We start from the raw sequence: 25591 nt of genomic DNA, 5'->3' as shown, positions 1-25591 counted from the left end.
TAAGTAAAAAAAACTTGTATTACATAAGATTTTTTTTGGTACCTGTACTTTATGGTTAACATTTTTGAAAACTATTACTTTTACTTCACTACATTTCTAAAGAAAATAATGTACTTTTTACTCCATGCAGTTTCCCTGACACCCAAAAGTACTTGTTACATTTTGAATGCTTAGCAGGACAGGAAAATAGTCCAATTCACACACTTATCAAGAGAACATCCCTGGTGATCCCTAATACCTGATCTGGCGGATTCACTAAACACAAATGCTTTGTTTGTAAATTGTGTTGGAGTGTTGGACTATGCCCCTGGCTATCCTTAAAGAGAAAAATATTAAACGTTTTACTTTTGATACTTAAGTACATTTGAGCAATTACATTTACATTTGATTCTTAAGTATATTTAAAACCAAATGCATTTAGACTTTTCCTCAAGTAGTATTTTACTGGTTGACTTTCACTTTTACTTGAGGCATTTTCTATTAATGTATATTTACTTTTACTCAAGAATTGGATACTTTTTCCACCACTGGTTTTAAGTCACTGTGTTTAGTTCAAAGGTTTTCTATTTAAAACACATTTATGGACTTCTGTAGCCTAATTGGGGAGATAAGAGGGAGAAAATTATAAATAGAAGAATGTAAAAACGTGTTAGCGATTTGGAAAGCATTCCCATGTGTGTGTGGGTCATTAGGAGCGTTTGGGTTGTGCGTTCTGGCTGACTAGCTCGGAGCTCACAAGCTCGTGACAAGGGTAAACAATCACACAAAGAATGGTGTCCCGAACACTTCCTGTCATTAAAGGGTTACAGGGGACTGATGGAAATCTCTTGGAGTGAAACTAGGCTAAACTGTTGCCTCTGTCACACACACACCCTGTGTGCGTGCATGGTTAAACAGCGCTGTTGTAAACAGGCTTGTCACAGATGCCGGCCGGTCACGTCAACAGTGCCCTGGCGTCGCTACAAATACTTCTTACCTTTGACTGCATTGTTGTGGACATGTGCTCTAATGTGGCGATTCCCATCTGTTAACTGGCAGGTTGGCACCTTGTGGTGAGTCAGGAGGAGAATAGGGCAGTCGTTTGAGTCCAATGTAATGTGTTGACACTAGGGCCATTCGTCCTGCGATCTCTACTGTTGGCAGCGATTGCTGATCCCAAATCAGTCTTTAGAAAAGCATAAAGTACAGTGTTTTTAGTTAACATTTTTAGGCCATCTCACAGAGGCTTTGAATTATGGATGTGTTCCTGGAGGCCTGGTCAAGCATGGGTCTGTGGTTATTCCCCTCCCCCAGCCTGGGCTGGTCTTGATTGGGCTAGGCCTCGGCGCCTGGCTGCCTCTCTGCTGCGGTTGCGTCAGGAACTCCCATTGGGGGTTTGTGGGGAGCCACCAGTTGCAGACATGCTGTCACCCCCGTCGGCATACCACACACACACACACTCACACACACAGTATTGCACACATAAACAGTATACACACACACACACACACACACACACACACACACAAAACAATGGCTTTACAGGACAGCGGTTACAATGGCTGTTGAAGCTGTCTGGCAAGATGCCTGTTTTCAGTTTTCTTTTAACAGACAGACTTTATTCATTTTGTTGCCCCCTGCCTAAGTTTAGATATTGGATCAGTGCAGCGCTGCTATGGGACTATTTATACTTCAGGCCTGAGTTGTACTTGAGTTGTATTGCCTTGTAGCTCAGGACATATTTCCCAAGTGGGGCTCTTACATGAAGTGACCACTTGGAGATTCTTCGAGTCTCATTTGTCAAACTAAAATATTGTTTTTGTTCGTTCTGTCACATTGTTGGATACAGGACCATGCATTTCAGGGGTGTCATTTTAGTGAAACTTAGGGTATGGCAAAGTGACAAGGAGCTTATTTTACTGCCTTCCTCTCCGAGGCATCTGCATGGTCCTAAAGTCAGACTGCTCAGAGGTGGCACCACAGGTCCCAGAGTGGAGTGGTACGTAGTTGTTCCTGATCTGGTAGCCTAACCAGGTGAAACTCTGGACCTTTTACAGGTTGACGTGATTCATGTGTTGTAAAATGGATTCATATGTGCTATGATGGGTCCTTTTACAGTGTGATGTGACTAATATGTTGTAAAAAGGATTCATATGGGCTATGATGGGCCCTTTTACAGTGTGATGTGATTAATATGTTGTAAAAAGGATTCATATGGGCTATGATGGGTCCTTTTACAGTGTGATGTGACTAATATGTTGTAAAAAGGATTCATATGGGCTATGATGGGACCTTTTACAGTGTGATGTGATTAATATGTTGTAAAAAGGATTCATATGGGCTATGATGGGACCTTTTACAGTGTGATGTGATTAATATGTTGTAAAAAGGATTCATATGGGCTATGATGGGACCTTTTACAGTGTGATGTGATTTCATGTGTTGTAAAAAGGATTCATATGGGCTATGATGGGACCTTTTACAGTGTGATGTGATTAATATGTTGTAAAAAGGATTCATATGGGCTATGATGGGTCCTTTTACAGTGTGATGTGATTAATATGTTGTAAAAAGGATTCATATGGGCTATGATGGGACCTTTTACAGTGTGATGTGATTCATGTGTTGTAAAAAGGATTCATATGGGCTATGATGGGACCTTTTACAGTGTGATGTGATTAATATGTTGTAAAAAGGATTCATATGGGCTATGATGGGACCTTTTACAGTGTGATGTGATTAATATGTTGTAAAAAGGATTCATATGGGCTATGATGGGACCTATTTGATTCATATGGGCTATGATGGGACCTTTTACAGTGTGATGTGATTAATATGTTGTAAAAAGGATTCATATGGGCTATGATGGGTCCTTTTACAGTGTGTTGATTAATATGTTGTATTTAATATGTTGTAAAAAGGATTCATATGGGCTTGAACAGTGTGATGTGATTAATATGTTGTAAAAAGGATTCATATGGGCTATGATGGGTCCTTTTACAGGTTGACGTGATTAATATGTTGTAAAAAGGATTCATATAGGACCAGAGTATTTCTAATCAGGTCACAGGGTTTTAAAACATTCCTGGAAAACTCCTGGCCTCGAGGAGGAGGATAAACCCTGTCAAGCTTCAGCAACTTTGTGCTTATGAATTATATGTAAAAGCAGAACACTGTTGGTTTCCTGTACACCGACACGCAACATGATTGGACAATAAAACTCACAAGGCTGAACTTGCTTTATGCAGGTTGTGTATAGTCTGCGCTATGCAACTGTAGGCCTAATTACAAACCAGTCTGAGTGTCAACTACTGTGTTTATTGATTCATTCCACTTAATCATTTTGGATTGGAAAAGGTCTAGATAGCCTAGTCAGACCAAATTTTAATATAAACCAAATTTGGTCCCATAAATACACAATGTTACCGCTTCGTCTACCCTGGTCAGAGGAACAGGGTGCATAGTAGGCTACACGACGCTGCTGTTATTGTTAGTGGCCTAGTCTACAGACTGAAAAGGTCTCATTTCCATGCAATACAGCATGTCAGATGGCTGGTGTTTAGGCTGCTACATTGATGTAAGAGTTTTTGCTTGTGTGGGAAGTGATGTGTTATCACGCTTGCTAAATACCAGAGGAAAGTAGAGAGAGCCCCTTGAGCTTTGTGCGCTGTGCTCGGCCCGTGCGACCTGCGATTTCTGTGAATCTGATTGGTTGAGCTCTGTAGCTGAACTCCGATATGAAGGACAAAGACATTCTGTGCGTTGAGTTCGACAAATCATGAGGCAAATGGGTCTAAAAAACAGCACTTTGCTATTAAACTCTACCCGGACAAACATATAAATGCAACATGTTGTTTTGGTCCCATGAGCTGAAATAAGATGCCAGAAATGTTCCATATGCACAAAAGCAAAGCTTATCTCTCTCCGATTTTTTTTGCACAAATGTGTTTTACGTCCCTGTTTGTGAGCATTTCTCCTTTGCCAAGATAATCCATCCACCTGACAGTTGTGGCATATCAAGAAGATGATTTAAAAAGCATGATCATTACACAGGTGCACCTTGTGCTGGGGGACAATAAAAGACCACTCTAAAATGTGCAGTTTTGTCTCACAACCCAATGCCACAGATGTCTCAAGTTTTTAGGGAGCATACAATCGGCATGCTGACTGCAGGAATGTCCACCAGAGCAGATAATTGAATGTTAAATTCTCTACCATGAGCCTCCTCCAACGTCGTTTTAGAGAATATGGCAGTACATCCACCCGGACTAAAAACTGCAGACCATGTGTAACCACGCGTGTTGCGTTTATATTTTTGTTCAGTATAGATCAAAAGTGGCACTGACTTTTTTTCACCCCCAAAAAAGTTACTAAAACTAAATGCTGACTTGCAACAGAGACCCTGAGACCACTAATACCGCTAAACCGAATTAGCCTTTTAAAAGGAATTGGAAGGATTTTAGCACCCATTTCAATTGTTGGTGTTGAGCTCGGGTATGGTCATACCCAACTGCCGTCTATCTCGCACCTCTCTCTCTCTCTTTCCATCTCTCACTCACTCACACAGATTTTCTCTCTGGAGTGACCTTGTCCCTGTAAACCACGGCTGCCTCAGAGGAGAGGAGGGGGATGTGGAGGGGAGAGGGGTGTTACAAACCCATTAACTAGCCTACTAATATTGTTGCATTGGTTAAATCTAGGGGTCTTTGGCCTCGTTACATGGTCTGTAACCTGACTCATTATGTCTAGGGGTCTTAGTTACATAGTTACATGGTCTGTAACCTGACTCATTATGTCTAGGGGTCTTAGTTACACGGTCTGTAACCTGACTCATTATGTCTAGGGGTCTTAGTTACATGGTCTGTAACCTGAATGAATGTGTGCATTTGTGAGAAATCAGCATATGCACCTCAATGTTGAATGTCCTGTGCCCAGGGAGAGAGCAACCTTACCTTGGTCCAGGGCCAGCTCTGTCTCTCTTGACCGCTGGGTCGGCCAGTCCAAGCAAATGATTATTTCTTCAGATGGTGCTGAAACTTAAATATGTACAAAACAATCAAATCAAATCAAATTTTATTTGTCACATACACATGGTTAGCAGATGTTAATGCGAGTGTAGCAAAATGCTTGTTGTAGCGAAATGCTACGTGTAGCGAAGGCCTTCCCAAACTAAAGACTAACGAAAGCCCTCAAACAAAACAAGTTGGTTCCCCAAGCTGCCACTGTGACATCACCTTAATTGTCAGTACCTGATGTGCTTATCAAGCCTTGGCTCAGCACCTAGACCTGGTTGCTGCCCTCTGGTGGTGGAGTGTGGAAGTGTATCCTGGAGAGTGTGTTTGTCTATGTCCTAACACTAACCTTCCCCACCACATCATAACAGGGGGAAGAGTAGGAAGTGCCATCATGTGACTGACACCCCCTGACTCACATTTGATCATATGCCCCAATCACTACCCCACCCTCCAATGTGCTCCAATGCGTATCTTGTCATTATTGATTAGGTGTTGTTGGGACATCACTATCTATTAGCATGAATTAAATTCATAAACCCCCAACAGAATGTCAGTCGCATTGAATCCCAGCCATCTCTATGGTCCAGTGTTTATCTGTGCCTCATCATCCATATACCCCCTGTGGTGTGTATTCCACGCTGATTCTCCAGACAGTGAAGAGAGCAGCTGAAGGATGGAAATGGACAGCCATTCACAGGCTGCCTGTACAGCCACCCTGTAGAACAGTGTCACTCATCAGTATTCTGAGGCGTGTGTGTTTGTTTTATGTGTGACAAATGCATCCATTTCACAGACGCCACCCTCCCAGTGAATAGGCTTAACACAGCACCTGCCACAGAGGGAGAGATGGAGATAGAAGGAATAGAAAGAGAGAGAGAGGAGTGATGGGAGAGGGGTGGGGCCTCCTGCTTTCAAGGATCCACATTTTTCTTCTCTCCTTTATCTCTGCTCTCCCATCAGTTGGAACCTCGGTATGAACCATCTGCATCCTCCCACCTTCTCTTCTCCTTTTCTTCCCTCCATCCGTCCGTTCATCCTCCCCCTCACATGTTCACCCTGGGAGTGAAGGAGAGCGAGATGTTATTCTCATGTCCCTCCCACTTGCCGCTCTGCGCACACTCCTCCCTCCTCCCTCCCTCCCTCCTTCCCTCCATCCCTAGCAGCATCTCTCTGTGTGTTTTCTTCACAGTACTATTGAAAGAACCAATGTGAGATACACAGAGATGCCGAGGCTGAGCTTTGTCTAACCGTGTGTTTGTGTGAAAGAGAACCTCTAACGCGTATTGGTCCCAAATGCTGCAGTGTGTGTTTGTTGCAGTGTGTGTGTCTGTGTCCGCGGCTGTGTGTGTGTGAGGCATCACTAGTGGACATTGCATACTACCGCTGATCCTCTGAAGAAGAGATTATCTTCATCATCATCGTCAGTGTTTCTGCCTACATTTGTTCCTTTCTCTCTGAGGATCCTACTACAGACTAGACCTGGACTATCTCTCCATACTGTTACTGCCTCTACTGCAGGTGGCAGAAAAACAATGCTATTTTTGGCGCCATTTTCTCTTGTTTTCCATTGGCTGGGGGTACAGCTCGAGTGTTATTTTTTCCCCCTACACTCCCGCACTCATTCACAGCTCCTGTAGCTCTCTCTCTCGCTATCTGGGAGTGGTGTAGCTCTCTCTCGCTATCTGAGTGGTGTAGCTCTCTCTCTCCCTCTATCTGGGAGTGGTGCAGCTCTCTCTCTCCCTATCTGGGAGTGGTGCAGCTCTCTCTATCCCTCTATCTGGGAGTGGTGCAGCTCTCTCTCTCCCTCTATCTGGGTGTGGTGCAGCTCTCTTTCTCCCTCTATCTGGGTGTGGTGCAGCTCTCTTTCTCCCTCTATCTGGGTGTGGTGCAGCTCTCTCTCCCTCTATCTGGGTGTGGTGCAGCTCTCTCTCCCTCTATCTGGGTGTGGTGCAGCTCTCTCTCCCTCTATCTGGGTGTGGTGCAGCTCTCTCTCCCTCTATCTGGGTGTGGTGCAGCTCTCTCTCCCTCTATCTGGGAGTTGTGCAGCTCTCTCTCCCTCTATCTGGGAGTGGTGCAGCTCTCTCTCTCCCTCTATCTGGGTGTGGTGCAGCTCTCTTTCTCCCTCTATCTGGGTGTGGTGCAGCTCTCTTTCTCCCTCTATCTGGGTGTGGTGCAGCTCTCTCTCTCCCTCTATCTGGGTGTGGTGTCGCTCTCTCTCCCTCTATCTGGGTGTGGTGCAGCTCTCTCTCCCTCTATCTGGGTGTGGTGCAGCTCTCTCTCCCTCTATCTGGGTGTGGTGCAGCTCTCTCTCCCTCTATCTGGGAGTGGTGTAGCTCTCTCTCCCTCTATCTGCGAGTGGTGTAGCTCTCTCTCCCTCTATCTGTGAGTGGTGTAGCTGCTCTTTTGGACTTGTTTTTGTTGGGAGTCTTTTTCTCTTGTTCCCTCCTTTTCTTCACCTGTACTGAAGGAGTATCTACCCTAGAGACCAACCTAGTCTGGAGGAGTATCTACCTAGAGACTAACCTAGTCTGGAGGAGGGTCTACCCTAGAGACCAACCTAATCTGGAGGAGGATCTACCCTAGAGACCAACCTAGTCTGGAGGAGGATCTACCCTAGAGACCAACCTAGTCTGGAGGAGTATCTACCTAGAGACCAACCTAGTCTGGAGGAGTATCTACCCTAGAGACCAACCTAGTCTGGAGGAGGATCTACCCTAGAGACCAACCTAGTCTGGAGGAGGATCTACCCTAGAGACCAACCTAGTCTGGAGGAGTATCTACCCTAGAGACTAACCTAGTCTGGAGGAGTATCTACCCAAGAGACTAACCTAGTCTGGAGGAGTATCTACCCTAGAGACTAACCTTGTCTGGAGGAGTATCTACCTAGAGACTAACCTAGTCTGGAGGAGTATCTACCTAGAGACCAACCTAGTCTGGAGGAGGATCTACCTAGAGACCAACCTAGTCTGGAGGAGTATCTACCTAGAGACCAACCTAGTCTGGAGGACTATCTACCTTGAGACTAACCTAGTCTGGAGGAGTATCTACCTAGCGACTAACCTAGTCTGGAGGAGTATCTACCTAGAGACCAACCTAGTCTGGAGGAGGATCTACCTAGAGACTAACCTAGTCTGGAGGAGTATCTACCCTAGAGACCAACCTAGTCTGGAGGAGTATCTACCTAGAGACTAACCTAGTCTGGAGGAGTATCTACCTAGAGACCAACCTAGTCTGGAGGAGGATCTACCTAGAGACCAACCTAGTCTGGAGGAGTATCTTCCTAGAGACCAACCTAGTCTGGAGGACTATCTACCTTGAGACTAACCTAGTCTGGAGGAGTATCTACCTAGCGACTAACCTAGTCTAGAGGAGTATCTACCTAGAGACCAACCTAGTCTGGAGGAGTATCTACCTAGAGACCAACCTAGTCTGGAGGAGGATCTACCTAGAGACTAACCTAGTCTGGAGGAGTATCTACCCTAGAGACCAACCTAGTCTGGAGGAGTATCTACCCTAGAGACTAACCTAGTCTGGAGGAGTATCTACCCTAGAGACCAACCTAGTCTGGAGGAGTATCTACCCTAGAGACTAACCTAGTCTGGAGGAGTATCTACCTAGAGACCAACCTAGTCTGGAGGAGTATCTACCTAGAGACTAACCTAGTCTGGAGGAGTATCTACCCTAGAGACCAACCTAGTCTGGAGGAGTATCTACCTAGAGACCAACCTAGTCTGGAGGAGGGTCTACCCTAGAGACCAACCTAGTCTGGAGGAGTATCTACCCTAGAGACTAACCTAGTCTGGAGGAGTATCTACCCTAGAGACTAACCTAGTCTGGAGGAGTATCTACCCTAGAGACTAACCTAGTCTGGAGGAGTATCTACCCTAGAGACCAACCTAGTCTGGAGGAGTATCTATCTAGAGACTAAAGACTAGAGACAGTGGATTGTTCCCTCCTTTTTTCTTTGCTTCTATACCAGAGGAATCTCTCACCAGAGACATGTTATGGTCTCCTAGACTCTCTCTGTCTAACTTCCATGTGAAGTTGACAGCCAAAGGATTGTTCCGGAATCTCCAACTCCTCTCGGGATGCAAGAAGACCACGGTGGTGTTCCATGCAGGTCTGAGACACACACACACACACACACACACACACCTCATCACTCCATCCATCGTACCCTTCCTCCGTTGTCTTATCTCCCACGTTCCCTATTTCTACCCCCGTGCCGCGGCAGCCATTGTTGCCTTGCAGTCCTTCTTTACCAAAGGGGTTAACTCACTATTGTGTATAGCCGCCATGTCTACGAATTAGATGCCACTCTCTATGAGTCTGTGTCTGTGTGTGTGTTTTCTACACTAGTGGCTCCACCGTAGCGTGGTGGTGAATAGCCGGCAAGGCAGAGGGCTTCTTCTAACCGTGAAGCCCAGAGGGCCTTGACTCCCATGGTACCCAGACACACAGCCTCACCTGGCTCCTAGTAGCCTGACCATCGTTCTGTCATTAAACCACTATGTTAAGACTGTCTGGAACAGGCCTTGTCTTTGTGTTCTGTGTCATTGTATCTATTATGAAGCAGTACTATGGGCTGGCATGCTGGTTTTGTGTCAATCACAAGCTTGACTCCTCCATCTATCTGTTTCAAATGATTATACATCTATTTACTGAGTCATTTTTTCTTGCTATTTAGTCTTTGGCATTTTGTCTGTTGAAACCTGTACTTTAGCCTGACCTGCTGTTTTTGTATTCAAACTAGACTGCACATATCTGGCTGCGTTCTATTTCTGTTATTAAATGGTTATATCTATACCGGCTAGAATAATACTAGTTGCCAAGCAGTGAAATAGTGTGTAATAGTAAAACCGTAATATGACGTGTTGTTTTGTATCCAAGCTCAGGCTGCACGTGTCTGTCTGAGGGCGGCCTCCATCTTAGTGGTTTAGAGACCCACTTCTCTGCTGTGAGAGAAATGTAGGTTACAGCAGGCTTTAGTCGCTGCCTGCTCTGCGGCAAGGTTGCCCATTCGTGCAAGAGCTAATCTCAATGTTTTTTCAGCGTTCGCCTGATGAGGGAATTATCTGGTGGAATGAGGACAGAATATTCCAAAGGAGGGACCAGGGAGAGATGTTCCCTTTCTGGAATCTGTCTGGTGTACTGGAGAGAGTAGTGGTATTTTGGGAGCGATAAGGTTATACATTCTCAGTCTAAAGGAATGTTTATATTCTCTAATGAATTCAGCCAGCCATGCCTTCTGGTTCTCAGATTTATGTGATGAACAGATATCAAATCTATGTTATTTTTATACCAGGCAACCTGTTTTAGGGATGTAGGCTAATTTAAAACAGGTTGGTAAGCATTTCTGTACAGGCATACTGCTGGGCAGACCCAATCAGTGGAGCACTATAAGGACCCCCAGTTCAGTGTTGCTAGGCACACATGTGCTAATGACACCCCATGTTCTCTCACTCACTCCACACACCGACCACAGGAGGTTAGGTGCACCTTAATTGGGGAGGACGGGCTTGTGGTAACGGCTGGTGCCAAATAGGTGGAATGGTATCAAATACATCAAACACGTGGTTTGATGCCGTTCCGTTGTCTCCGTTCCAGCCATTATTATGAGCCGTCCTCCCCTCAGCAGCCTCCGCTGACGTCGATATTTCTCCATGTGTTGCCATGGATACAGCCGGGTCGGGAGTGCAGTCGCCTCGTTAGGCGAGCGACACGGTCTACGAGGCCCCAGTTATTGCAGTTAATGAACTTTGACTGGACTGCGGTTGGGCCAGGGGTCCTTCTAGATTTTCTATGAGTCTGTAGCCGTGTCACTGTGGATGTGTTCACTTGCGCCTGGATCTCAACTGACACCCTGTTCCCAATATAGGGCCCTGGTCAGAAACAGTACACTATATGGGGTACAGGGTGGTATATGAGAAGTTCTGGACCTTATTGGGGGCTTGGTTTATTTACAATGTGTCTTACACTTCAGTTTCTAATCATACTTATTTTCCATAGTCACCTCAAGGTTGTCAGAGATAACGTCTAATACTGAGACAAGAGCCGATAAAAAAGATGTTCTGTGAAGCCCATTGTAGGCCAGGCGAGCACACAGACTCTCGCCCTCCTGCCTGTGGCCCAGCAAGCTTTTACATGGGTGTATCCAATGCTGCTGACGCCACATCTTTTAAGTAATGTACATCAAAATCCTCATTTGACAAATCTGCTGCAGATGCAGTTTGCGGATTAGTGCCGTCAGATTCGCACTTTTCATTTTTCCAGATTTGATGTTTCATCTGAGCACAGCAGGGGGTGTCTTTAATCCCACCCAGATTAAGACTATGGGCTACTGTGTGTGTGTGTGTGTGTGTGCACAAGTGATGGGCACTGTTTACTGCCTCTGGCTGGCACATCAAACCCTTTTTGAAACGTATTCCCAACCGAACTGAAACCATGTTGGTGTTTGAGGCTACTGTAGTTTGCCAGAATGTAGAGTGAGAGTTGGACAGAGAGCCAATCCCTCATCAACTCTACAGTATTAATTACACTCTCCTGACTGCTGCTCCAATGGGCTGGGTGGCAAAAATGCAACCCACTTCATATGAGGGATTAAGACTGGATTACTGTGTGTGTGTGTGTGTGTGTGTGTGTGTGTGTGTGTGTGTGTGTGTGTGTGTGTGTGTGTGTGTGTGTGTGTGTGTGTGTGTGTGTGTGTGTGTGTGTGTGTGTGTTGGGGGCGGTAGCTTTTCCACCCAGATCAGACTTTCACAGCGCTGAGCTGTGTTTGTGTGTGTGCAGGGGGGTCATAATTTTGGCTATAGCTTTTGCACACTGCTCAATGCTGTGAAAGGCTGATCTGGGTGGAAAAGCTACTGCCCCCAACACACACACACACACACACACACACACACAGTAATCCAGTCTTAATCCATCCTATGAAGTGGGTTGTATTTTAATTTGCCAGCCCATTGGAGCAGCAGTCAGGAGAGTGTAATTAATACTGTAGAGTTGATGAGGGATTGGCTCTCTGTCCAACTCTCACTCTACATTCTGGCAAACTACAGTAGCTTCAAACAACAACATGGTTTCAGTTCGGTTGGGAACACGTTTCAAAAGAGTTTGATTTACTCAGATGACAGATCTCACACACACACACACACACATACACACAGCCACACACACACACACACACACACACAGCCACACACGCCATCCTCAACTAAAAGTCACCCTCTCCGCTCGTCTTCTTCCTCCTCTCATCCAGCCCCTCATCTCTCCCTTTTAGTAGCACCTCTTAACGTCTCCTCTAGACACTGATCCAAGATCAGTTTAGTGTTTCTCCCCATGATAGTCATGACTTGTGGAGGAAAAGCTGATCCTAGATCTGTGCCCAAGCCCAACTTCTATCCAGATACTTTTTTTCCCCTTACTTGTAAAATATGTTCCAAATGGCACCACCTTCCCTATATAGCGCACTGGTTAAAAGTAGTGCACTAAATAGGGAGTAGGGTGCCATTTGGGATGCACATAATATCCCACTGCATGCTAAGTGGCTAACTGACTGACATCTCTCTCACAGACTGGGCCCTGAACCTCTATCAGCCTGCATGGCAGATCCCAGGTACACTCTGCAAAATGTCTGCTTGACTCTTTTTCCCTCCAGAAAGGAGAACGGAGAAAAAATAAGCAAGAGACATTTTGTAAAAGGTGACGCTATGTTGCTGAATATGATGGAAATAGCCATATCTGAAGCTCCTCCCAGTAAACAGAAATACTACTGGCAAACATGTTATATAATAGTGGTCTATATATTGGTCCAGTGACATCCGCCTCTTAGGCAGATCAGATAAACCTCCATGACCTTTGTTTTGGTTCTCTTTAGGAGTTTCCGCCCTCATTGAAGTAAACCGAGATGATTGTCATAAATTACAGTTGTTTATGCTTCTGAATGAAGACTATTCATGTGGGGTGGGTGTGTGTGTGTGTGTGTGTGTGTGTGTGTGTGTGTGTGTGTGTGTGTGTGTGTGTGTGTGTGTGTGTGTGTGTGTGTGTGCGTGCCTACTGGGAGGATGTTTTGGTTTCCCCTCCCTGGTGTGTTAAAAGAGATTTAGCGATTAGCAGTCACCCACAGGATGCCCCTGTGTGTGGGGGTGTGGTGTTGTCGTTTGGGTGCTGTGGTAGGCTGTGAAAACACAGGATGCCCCTGTGTGTGGGGGTGTGGTGTTGTCGTTTGGGTGCTGTGGTAGGCTGTGAAAACACAGGATGCCCCTGTGTGTGGGGGGGGGTGTGGTGTTGTCGTGGTTGTGAAAACACAGGGTGGGGGTGTGGTGTGTCGTTTGGGTGCTGTGGTAGGCTGTGAAAACACAGGATGCCCCTGTGTGTGGGGGTGTGGTGTTGTCGTTTGGGTGCTGTGGTAGGCTGTGAAAACACAGGATGCCCCTGTGTGTGGGGGTGTGGTGTTGTCGTTTGGGTGCTGTGGTAGGCTGTGAAAACACAGGATGCCCCTGTGTGTGGGGGTGTGGTGTTGTCGTTTGGGTGCTGTGGTAGGCTGTGAAAACACAGGATGCCCCTGTGTGTGGGGGTGTGGTGTTGTCGTTTGGGTGCTGTGGTAGGCTGTGAAAACACAGGATGCCCCTGTGTGTGGGGGTGTGGTGTTGTCGTTTGGGTGCTGTGGACTGTGAAAACACAGGATGCCCCTGTGTGTGGGGGTGTGGTGTTGTCGTTTGGGTGCTGTGGTAGGCTGTGAAAACACAGGATGCCCCTGTGTGTGGGGGTGTGGTGTTGTCGTTTGGGTGCTGTGGTAGGCTGTGAAAACACAGGATGCCCCTGTGTGTGTGTGTTGTGTTGGGTGCTGTGGTAGGCTGTGAAAACACAGGATGCCCCTGTGTGTGGGGGTGTGGTGTTGTCGATGAAAACACAGGATGCCCCTCTATGGGGGTGTGGTGTTGTCGTGGGTGCTGTGGTAGGCTGTGAAAACACAGGATGCCCCTGTGTGTGTGGGGTTTGGGTGCTGTGGACTGTGAAAACACAGGATGCCCCATTGGGGGTGAAGAGGCAGACACACTGACAGGCAGACACACTGACAGAGTGCTAATTACCCACTAACACACACACACACACACACGTTTCATACTCCAGCATGTTCCACCACTGTCTGTCCAGGTGTCCCTATGCACACACACACTGTTGCATTGAATTTAGAAACAGAAAATGCATGACAAGAAAATATTTATAACCCAAATGGCAGATTAGTGTCAAACTGTTAATAAATGGCTGTTGACTAATAGGATAATGCAATGTAATTGTTGAGATTGGGTGATTAGTAAGGATTGTTTGTATGTTGTGTTTGTGCTGTGTAGCCAGGATGCCCCTGTGTTATTGTAGGCTGTGAAAACACAGGATGATGGACCGTTTGAGCTCCATGCTGGACATTATTCTAGAACTAGACGTTGAAATCTGTGAGTTTGAGCTCCATGCTGGTTCCCAGGGTGTGGGGTTGTCGACCACAATGCCATTAGAAGAGGCAGACACACTGACAGAGTGCTAATTACCCACTAACACACACACACACACACGTTTCATACTCCAGCATGTTCCACCACTGTCTGTCCAGGTGTCCATATGCACACACACACTGTTGCATTGAGTTTGATGACAAGAAAATATTTATCCAAATGCTGGTTTATTGACTAATAGATAATGCTAGACAGATGGAGTTTTTGAGCTCCATGCTGGTTATTGTAGACGGATTGAGTTTGAGCTCCACAGTTATTGTAGAGCTAGACAGATGAGCTCCATGCCGGTTATTGTAAAGCTAGAGTGATGGTGTTTGAGCTCCATGCTGGTTATTGTAGAGCTAGACAGATGGAGTTTGAGCTCCATGCTGGTTATTGTAGAGCTAGACAGATGGAGTTTGAGCTCCATGCTGGTTATTGTAGAGCTAGACAGATGGAGTTTGAGCTCCATGCTGGTTATTGTAGAGCTAGACAGATGGAGTTTGAGCTCCATGCTGGTTATTGTAGAGCTAGACAGATGGAGTTTGAGCTCCATGCTGGTTATTGTAGAGACAGATGATGTTTGAGCTCCATGCTGGTTATTGTAGAGCTAGACAGATGGAGTTTGAGCTCCATGCTGGTTATTGTAGAGCTAGACAGATGGAGTTTGAGCTCCATGCTGGTTATTGTAGAGCTAGACAGATGGAGTTTGAGCTCCATGCTGGTTATTGTAGAGCTAGAGGGATGGTGTAGGCTTGGGTTGATACAGTAGATCAAAACCTCATACAGTACAGTGTGTGTGCATGTTTTTGTTCCAGCCCTGTCTAAACTGAGGTCTAAGATTGAAGACCATGATTAGTTGATTATTAGACTCAGATGTGTTAGTGGTGGGCTGAGCAACCTGCTGACACTGTATCCCTCTAGCACCAGGACTGCCCATCAAGGTGACACATGAAGCCTGTTTCTATGACTGAGGGGTTATTGACAGTGTGGTGGCCATAAGGGGGCAGTATCACAGTGTTTAACCCTCTTAGGGAGAAGGTCACAGCTCAGCTGGTGTGGTGATGGGACTCCCATAGTGTTATAGCACTCTGCCTCTCATTGAGTTGACTGTGTCAGGTGGACATCTTTATATGCAAACACTATTAAAGAGAGCTTTACTAACACCATTTATATGTGATAGCTTTAGGGAAAGATAGAGATGGTTGATCTGGCATTATAGATATGATGATCAACATGAAGTATCAGGGAGAACTCTATTGACAGTCTGCTGTCGGGTCAAGAGCTGTGGCCAGTTTTCCCTCCTAATAAAACACGGCATGCAGCTTCAGTCAGCCATGAAATCTCCATGGTCCACTTTGCTCTGAGACGGCAAAATACATAGGAGAGGGATGGAGGGAGAGGAGAAGAGAAGAGATGGCAAAATGAGGGAGGGAAAGAGGGATGAAAGGGAGGGGGATAGATGGATGGAGGGGGAGAGGGATGAAATAAAGGGAAGGCGAGAGAAAGGGAGGGGGAGAGAAAGGGAGAGGGAGAAATGGACAGAGAAAGGGAGGGGGAGAGAAAGGGAGGGGGAGAGAAAGGGAGGGACAGAGAAAGGGAGGGGGAGAGAAAGGGAGAGGGAGAAATGGACAGAGAAAGGGAGGGGGAGAAATGGACAGAGAAAGGGAGGGGGAGAGAAAGGGAGAGGGAGAAATGGACAGAGAAAGGGAGGGGGAGAGAAAGGGAGGGGGAGAAATGGACAGAGAAAGGGAGGGGGAGAGAAAGGGAGAGGGAGAAATGGACAGAGAAAGGGAGGGGGAGAAATGGACAGAGAAAGGGAGGGAGAGAGAAAGGGAGGGGGAGAAATGGACAGAGAAAAGGGGGGGAGGAGAGAGAAAGGGAGGGGAGAAATGGACAGAGGGGGAGGGGGGAAATGGAGAGAAAGGGAGGGGGGGAGAAATGGACAGAGAAAGGGAGGGGGAGAAATGGAAGAAAGGGAGGGGGGAGAAATGGACAGAGAAAGGGAGGGGGAGAAATGGACAGAGAAAGGGAGGGGGAGAAATGGACAGAGAAAGGGAGGGGGAGAAATGGACAGAGAAAGGGAGGGGGAGAAATGGACAGAGAAAGGGAGGGGGAGAAATGGACAGAGAAAGGGAGGGGGAGAGAAAGGGAGGGGGAGAAATGGACAGAGGGAGGGGGAAGGGAGGGGGAGAAATGGACAGAGAAAGGGAGGGGGAGAGAAAGGGAGGGGGAGAAATGGACAGAGAAAGGGAGGGGGAGAAATGGACAGAGAAAGGGAGGGGGAGAAATGGACAGAGAAAGGGAGGGGGAGAAATGGACAGAGAAAGGGAGGGGGAGAAATGGACAGAGAAAGGGAGGGACAGAGAAAGGGAGGGGGAGAAATGGACAGAGAAAGGGAGAGGGAGAAATGGACAGAAAGGGAGGGGGAGAGAAAGGGAGGGGGAGAAATGGACAGAGAAAGGGAGGGGGAGAGAAAGGGAGGGAGGAGAAATGGACAGAGAAAGGGAGGGGGAGAAATGGGGAGAGAAAGGGAGGGGGTGAGAAAGGGAGGGGGAGAGATGGACAGAGAAAGGGAGGGAGTGGATGGTTTTGTCTCCTAACTGCACTGTTGCTTGATGCTAATGCACTCCTAATGGATCCTTGGATTCTACCTCGGGCCCATCATTACAGAGCTATCCCAGCATGCACTGCTGCACTGTTTCTTAGCTCCACTGGGGTTTCAGTCGGTGTCTGCTCAGAGACCTTTAGGCGTATCCTCCTGCATGCTCGTGTGTATGTTGTGTTTCTATGTTGTGGAGAGTGGAATGCGAGAGACCATGCTAAACGTCCTGGCCAGCACACTCAACCGACCTTGCTCTCTTTCAGTGGACAAGAACAAGGCTCGGGGGGCGCCGTTGGCGAGGACCCTCTCCCAGACCAGCACCACTACTCAGGTAGGAGGACCCAGCCAACCCCAGCCACCCCAACCAGACCTGGTCCCAGTCCCTGCCGTCCCTCTCCCAGTCCAGGGACCAGCGGTCTCGGCATCCCGCCCGGCCCGGGCTCTAGTGGAGGCTAAGCCGGCCACGGTGGCCCAGTACCGTGCCCAGTGTGAGAAGAAGACCCAGAGCCTTCAGCAGCTCCGACGGCTCCTGGAGCAGGGCAACCGTCGGATAGAGGCCCTGGCTACCGTGGTGCAGCACCTCTTCACCGAGGTAACACGGGAATATGTCTGGGTTTTACTGCACCTTGGTGTGCTGTTCTGTCACTTCACCCCTACCTACATGTACAAATGACCTGGACTAACCTGAACCCGCGCACATCGACTTGGTACCGGTACCCCCTGTATACAGCCTCGTAATTGTTATTATTATTTGTTTTTGTTTTTTTAGTAAATATTTTCTTAAGAAAATAGAGTTAACTGGATTATTTGTTAATGAAGGGCTTGTAAGTAAGCATTTCACGGTAAGGTAACACCTGTTGTATTCGGCGCATGTGACATAAAATGTGATTTTGTTTTGTTTGTTCTAGTTAGGTGCTTGGTGAGCTAAAAGGAATGTCCTCGGTCTATTTTAGTAACTATGGCCTTGTTGTTATAGAGGGCAGAGAACCAGATCTGTCCTCTGTGTGTGTTTGAGTAGTGCCATGGATATTATTCATGTAGCAATATAGATATAGTGGGTGTTGGTTGACTTGCAGAGCTTCTGTTTACATGACTGAGGAGGAGGAGGCAGGAAGGACCGTAAATCTCACCACACCCACTCACCATTTAGGGTCCATGGCTGTCATCTAATACACAGGACCTTTCCATCAAGAAATATGTATTGATGAGTGGGTGTCAACGGTATGCTGTGGTTGGCTGAATGTGGATGGCTGCATGCATGAAGTATCTGCTGTCTTCTGTTGTCCACTGCTAAAACAAGCAGTTCAAGCTGTGTGTGTGTGTGTGTGTGTGTGTGTGTGTGTGTGTGTGTGTGTGTGTGTGTGTGTGTGTGTGTGTGTGTGTGTGTGTGTGTGTGTGTGTGTGTGTGACTGCCACCAGTCAAAAGCAGCCTCTCTCTCAATCATAACACTGGTGACACTGCTATCCCCTATCAATATCCTACAAAATCCCATCCATATCTTATATAGTGTCCATCTATACGTGGCTTTGGCTTTCTTAGACAAGGATCCTGTTGAACCAAACTGAGTTCCTGGTTCATGTCTTTTGAGGGTGTGTTCTATCAGTGTTTTAAGTCAGCGATTGGTCCAGCCAGGCGAGTGGGTGTGGCTTGTGTGGATAATACCGCCTGTCACTCACAGAATCCCGGACTTGAATAGGCTGCTGTGTAAATATTTGCAGAGATCTTTACCCTCCTCTGTCTTCAGGAAGAACGTTTGGAAATGAATTATAGACCCGAATCTACTAACACAGAGAGGGAATGAGGTTTTACTACTCTGTAAATCCTTTCATGACAGGCATTTCCACATGAATCTTTGTCATACTTTTAATTATTCTGGTACGGTAGGAACATGTTTGGAATAGCAGTGATAATCTGCTCCAGGCGCTGAAATCCCTGGGCGTTTATAAAGTATACTGGCTCACCTTGCTTTAACAGTTTTATGAGGGCATAGTGAACTTTTCAAATTCTTCATATGTATGACAACTGGCTAGGGAATGTGCAGCTCACAACCTTTTCCCCCAGATTCTCTCTTTCTCTCTCCGTTTCTCTCTCTCCCTCTCTTTCATTCTCTCTCTCTCATTCTCTCTACCATGTCCTAAAGCTGATTTGGTCCTTAGTTTCTCCTCACACTTACAACATGACAGCCAGTCCCAGTTGTATCTGATATGCTACCCCACATCTGGTATGAATGAAAACAGTGATGTTACAGTTCATGTGTTTAGAGGAGGGGGGGTAGGGAGGGAATGAGGGAGGCAAAGATAGATACATGGAGATGGAGGGAAGGGTGGTCTACAGCCTTGTGATGTGATGTTGACCACGCCTACCGTCTGCTGACCCTACCTGACCAGAGGTGTTACACACACTGAGCTTCACATTAACACACACCGTCTGTCTGTCTCTCTGCCTGAGTGGTGTGATAGAACAGTCTATCTGTCTGTCTGAGTGGTGTGACAGAACAGTCTATCTGTCTGTCTGAGTGGTGTGACAGTGATGGGAGAGAACACAGTCCATCTCCTGTAAACCTGGTTTCATCTCCTAGAGAAAAGAACAACCATGTGGTTTCACCTTCCACAACATTCACTCCTCCACAGGTGCTGTTGTGTGACAGACTGTGAACTGAGCGGTCATTTAGATAGTAGAAAATCATCTCCACGATGCTGTTCTGAATCCGACCACGTTGGTTTCTTTATCAAGTTAAGGAAATCATTGGTTGTGTCAAGTACTGTATCAAGTCAAGGGATTCCTGCTTCCGTCCGGTTGGTTTCCTTTTCCACTTTCTAACCAAACACCCCTCTGTGGAGAAGACGGACAGCTCTGGAATGCTTTTCTGGCTTTCTATTGATTAAAGAGATGGATTGAAGGGGAGACGGGGGAGGGAGAGAAATGGAGGAGGGACTGGGGGGAGAGAGGGACTAATGCACCAGCTGCAGTTTCAAGCCTCTCTGCAGGCGGGGAGAGAAGGGTAAAGGGGTGGGTCTGTTGGGTTCCACCACATCACCTGTGAGCTGTACATCTGGGGGTATCAATAACCCCGCCCCCTAGCTTCGAGCCTTACCGTAATCCTCCTGATAGAGGGAGAAGAGGTTCCTATCTGAGGAACAGCAATGAGCTGTCTGAATGTAGTAGAGGTTGTCAAGCCAACTAAACACGAGAGCAAACATAAAACTCTCTAACAGAGTAGTAATACTGATGAGTGATTTAGTACAATTATATTTAAAATGTCCCCTAGATAAACCCAGGTCGCATTCATAAGGGCACATAGTAGTGAAACGTTTGGGGGGAAAAAACCTAAAGCGTTGTTACAGTCCCTACCCGTTTCAGTATGTTTTCTCCCATTTGGTGCCTGAACACACCCATGATGAACACACCCATGAACACACCCATGATCTGGTGCCATCAGTTATTTTAGATTAGACTACGTGGATTTCTCCTGGTGTACATGCTGTGTTGACTTTTAGTGCAATAGTGTGGATGACCATGAAGGAGGGATGAATCCTCTGGGCTGTAAACGAGTGGAGATTAGCCCTCCTGTCTCATCTCTCCATCTGAGTACATTTCCGTCGGAGGGAAGATTTCCTGGATAGCGTCTGGCTAGCTAGGAGGATATTTAGAGAGTCTTGGCAGTGAAATATCTCTTCACTTATAGCATTATAAGCCTTCTATTGACTCTGCAGTGCCAGACTCTCTATTTGTGTGAGTCTAATCTAAAAGGAGAATGCCAGTGCTGTCTTGGCCTGCAGAGACCACTTGAAAGCGCCACGTAGAAGATTCTACAGCGCAAACCAAGCCAGAAATGGAATGGATTAGCCAGCTTTGACGTGAAGGACACGAGTCAAAGGTGGCATAAAAAACAGTTGATTAGGTCGAATAGGACTCCGCTATACCACAGCAGTTTGAGCATCTGGTTAGACTGTAAACTCTCCTTCCAGACCCACATCAAACATCTCCAATCCAAAGTTAAATCTAGAATTGGCTTCTTATTTCACAACAAAGCATTCTTCACTCAGGCTGCCAAACATACCCTTGTAAAACTGACCATCCTACCAATCCTCGACTTCGGCGATGTCATTTACAAAATAGCCTCCAACACCCTACTCCAATAAATTGGATACAGTCTATCACAGTGGCATCCGTTTTGTCACCAAAGCCCCATATACTACCCACCATTGCAACCTGTACGCTCTCATTGGCTGGCCCTCGCTTCATACTCGTCGCCAAACCCACTGGCTCCATGTCATCTACAAGACCCTGCTAGGTAAAGTCCCCCCTTATCTCAGCTCGCTGGTCACCATAGCATCACCCATCTGCAGCACGCACTCCAGCAGGTATATCTCTCTCGTCACCCCCAAATTCTTTCTTTGGCCGCCTCTCCTTCCAGTTCTCTGCTGCCAATAACTGGAACAAACTACAAAAATCTCTGAAACTGGAAACCCTTATCTCCCTCACTAGCTTTAAGCACCAACTGTCAGAGCAGCTCACAGATTACTGCACCTGTACATAGCCCACCTATAATTTTGCCCAAACAACTACCTCTCCCCCTACTGTATTTATTTATTGATTTAGCTCCTTTGCACCCCATTATTTTTATTTCTACTTTGCACATTCTTCCACTGCAAATCTACCATTCCAGTGTTTTACTTGCTATATTGTATTTACTTTGCCACTATGGCCTTTTTTGCCTTTACCTCCCTTATCTCACCTCATTTGCTCACATCGTATATAGACTTGTTTATACTGTATTATTGACTGTATGTTTGTTTTGCTCCATGTGTAACTCTGTGTCCTTGTATGTGTCGAACTGCTTTGCTTTATCTTGGCCAGGTCGCAATTGTAAATGAGAACTTGTTCTCAACTTGCCTACCTGGTTAAATAAAGGAGAAATAAAATAAAACCTCTCCACTGTAACTATGTAGCAGGCTAGCTAATAGGCAATGGCCAAGCTCGCTTTGATTCCCTATACGTCATGTCTTTGAAAAGTAGAATCTAGTGAGTGTTGTTCGTGCTGCTAATGTTTCTGAATGGATAAGCCCCACAGACACATGTACTGTACAACCACTGGCTCTTTTAAAGGTTAAAGGAACCAGAGAGGCTTGACCACGCAGCCCCCGAGGCCCAGAGCAGAGGGCCTTAGCCCAGCCTGACCTCACGCTCATCTAGCCCTCTCCCTCCACCTCCCCCAGACCCCCAGCTCCAGGCCCTGTCTCTAGGGGAAATATATCTGGGCTGGAGCTTGGCCAAGGGCGGCTGGGTTGGAGGTGGGGAGGTACTGCTAGGCAGGGCTTGATGTGCTGAGTACTCCTTGGAGTGGGAGGGAGAGGGAGGGAGGTTTATTTGATGTAGACAGACCAGTTTCCTGAGCGAGCGAGAGAGTGGAGTGGTAGAGGTGGTTGGAGAGGGGGAGGTCCTGACCAGGCACATTGTAGTCGAGCTCCTAGATGTAGCACTTGGCCCTTCAGCAGCCCAGGGGGAATAACATGGGATCCTCTGGCAGCAAAGCCTGCCTGAAGACTCCTCCACATACCAGAAAGAAAGGCAAGGTGTGTTTGTTTTCTCTCTCTTCTTTTCTCTCTCTTCTTTTCTCTCTTCTTTTCTCTCTCTTCTTTTCTCTCTCTTCTTTTCTCTCTTTCTTTCTCGCTCCGTTTGCTTTATTTTTGTTGTTGTTTTTGTTTTGCGCATCTGTTGGCGGGCCGTTTGGCCTCTATCTATCTGTTCCCTTACAGCTGACCGATTGGATTCATGACTATAAAGTATGTGTGTGTGTTCATCATGCCATGTGTCAAATAGAGACGGTTATGAAGTGATCGTTGTGTCTCTGTTTTAAAGAGTGTGGACATTTATTATAGCACCGTCTCTGTTTGACCATTTTAGAGAAGTGTGTATGTGTGTGTGTGTGTGTGTGTGTGTGATTAGTGCAGGGTGTAGCCTCCCATCCTTTCAGGATGTTGAGACAATGTTGATATGTATGAGAGTGTAAGTCCGTAAGAATGATCAAGTTCATGAAAGAATTTGTGTACGTGACGTCTGAGAGGAAGCGTGTGTGTTTTAGACTCAAACGATCTACTTATTAATGCGTAGGCCTGTCAGGGGAGTTTTCATAGCACGTGTTCCCTGTTTCTAAGATGCCCAATGTCACTTCTAAGTCACCCTAAAAGTCGTCTCTCCACAGTATGATAACGGCGTGATATGGATACAGTGTCGTAAGGAAAACAGTTTCTGATGTCGAGACAGCTGCTGAAAACGCTAGCCTGGTTCCCAAATCCGTTTGTGCTGTCTCGTCAACTCCTACGGCATCCTAGAAGATGGCAGATGGCGCTAACAGATCTGGGACCAGGCTATGAAAATGCAGCTCTCAGAAATATGCTGTCTCTGTAGCCTACCCAGCGGGCTAATGTAGGTTGTAGTAGGTTGTTAGAAGTTACAGCATTCCTCGACACGCCTATAGGAATATGTTATTAGGTCACCATACTGACGCCTTTAATTTTTCGAAGTCTAAGAAGCTATTGTTGCCAAGGAATGATGTTGTGGAAAGATGACAGTCAGTCGAGTCATAATGTCTGACGTCAAACGATTGTCTGGTTCCACTTGAAACGAAAGTCTCACATAGTTTAGGAATAGTTTTTCCATTGACTTAATAACTAATGGTCTCTCTGTCTCTCTCTCTCTCTCTCTCTTCCTCCCCCCCCTCCCCAACAGCGTGAAGAGACATTGAAGCTGAAGAAAGGACTGTCCCTGGAGCTTTCTACCCTGCGCGATGAGCTCAGTAAGAAAAAAAACACCTCAAGCATGTCTACCCCTCTACCTCATGTCTACCTCATGTCTACCCCTCTACCTCATGTCTACCTCATGTCTACCTCATGTCTACCTCATGTCTACCTCATGTCTACCCCTCTACCTCATGTCTACCCCTCTACCTCATGTCTACCCCTCTACCTCATGTCTACCCCTCTACCTCATGTCTACACCTCTACCTCATGTCTACCCCTCTGCCTCATGTCTACTCCTCTACCTCATGTCTACCCCTCTACCTCATGTCTACTCCTCTACCTCATGTCTACCCCTCTACCTCATGTCTACCCCTCTACCTCATGTCTACCCCTCTACCTCATGTCTACCCCTCTACCTCTTACATATGCACGTTTATCAGCACATCGGTTGCTCAAGGAAGAGCAAGTGTTTGTCTGAAGCAGAAAATCTGTAAATAAGAAAATGATCATCGAAAACATTTAATCTGACAATTGTCTCGTTTTGAGTGAAGCCAACAAGTTATTTTTTGTTTTTTTACAACACTCAATGTGAATGAACCTTCCTTCTATTTCATTCTCATTGCCCTAACCTGTTGGCTTATCATTAAGGCCTTATCAGGTCGTCAACTGCCTTCCAAAGCTCTGTGTGCTGGCCAACTCTCTGCCTCTGTGTAGACATTATTAGCCCCCACCCCCTAGGCATGCTGTATTTGGGAGGCGTGAATGCAAGCCTCGGCATGTTTTGCAATAATGTGTGTGCCTGTGTGTACACCTGTTAGCATGCAAGTACGTGTGTTTCCGCGTGTCAGGGAAATGCATTGAACTGACGTTATTGGTAGCCCGTGCAGCGGTCATAAAGCCTTCATAATTACAGTCTCCTTTGTCCAAGGTCTTCCTTCAAGCAGGACATAACGTCTTCCCTCCAAGCATTCACCAACAGTAGTTAGTGGTAGTCTCTCTGCAGCATCATCTCTGTTTACCCTTACGGAGACATGCTACATCACTGTCGTGACAGGACAATAGTCTTAACATAATGGGTTTGAGTGCTGTGAAACTGCTTGTCCGGGAAGGGGGTTGTTCTCTTTAGGAGGAAATGTTCAGACTCTAATTCTGGAGAAACGTCTGGTTGTTGTAGAGCAGGGATCAGCAACTAGATCACACTGCGGGACGATTTCTTTCTTGAGGAGATGGTCAGGGGGCCAGAGCATAATTACAAATACTTTGTAGACTGCAGATATAATATTTGACTAAAACACAATCATTTCAAACCTTGCTTACATTTGGATACAATCACATATATCTGTTATGCGTGGGGTATCCTTATGAACAAAATAAAAATCACTTGGAGCTGATTTGCTGGTGTTTCTAGTCGCTCTTTAATTTTTTTTTACATGGGGGGCCAAATAAAATAATCTGCGGGACAGATTTTGTTGTAGTGTAATCTGACATTTTGACAACATTTCGATCCATGTTTCCCCAGAATTTCAAATACTTCCAATTCTAAAAAAAATGCATCCTTCCTCCCTTCAAGATGATCCCTGATCTGACACGACTGGATAGGTCAATAACATGTGATAGAATCCATGCTTACAGCTATCCATTTTTCCTAGTGGTGATCATTTCAAACCAGGCGAGAAGGTGTTTGTGAACATGTTGAAACACTCATTGTTGTGGATGTGTTTCATACATTACAAGGCATTCCATTCGGTTCTGTTCCGCCAATG

General features: G+C 46.3%; 1 protein-coding gene across 5 annotated transcripts in view; it reads left to right on the top strand.

Moving 5' to 3' along the window:
• The window catches only part of mtus1b (microtubule associated tumor suppressor 1b), a 73972-nt gene that overhangs the window by 37875 nt on the left and 10506 nt on the right, over positions 1-25591 (top strand). For 4 of the 5 annotated variants that reach the window (XM_064926698.1, XM_064926697.1, XM_064926699.1 and 1 more), the window contains 2 exons: positions 17348-17676; positions 23818-23884. In XM_064926698.1, coding sequence (XP_064782770.1) covers positions 17348-17676; positions 23818-23884 — 396 coding nt within the window. Of the gene's footprint in view, positions 1-8864; positions 9115-17347; positions 17677-23817; positions 23885-25591 lie in introns of those variants that run through there. The other variant, XM_064926701.1, reaches the window with a different exon arrangement.

This window comes from Oncorhynchus masou, chromosome 20 (genome assembly GCF_036934945.1).
Source record: "Oncorhynchus masou masou isolate Uvic2021 chromosome 20, UVic_Omas_1.1, whole genome shotgun sequence".
NCBI lineage: Eukaryota > Metazoa > Chordata > Actinopteri > Salmoniformes > Salmonidae > Oncorhynchus > Oncorhynchus masou.
This window is presented reverse-complemented; position numbering and strand designations above follow the sequence as displayed.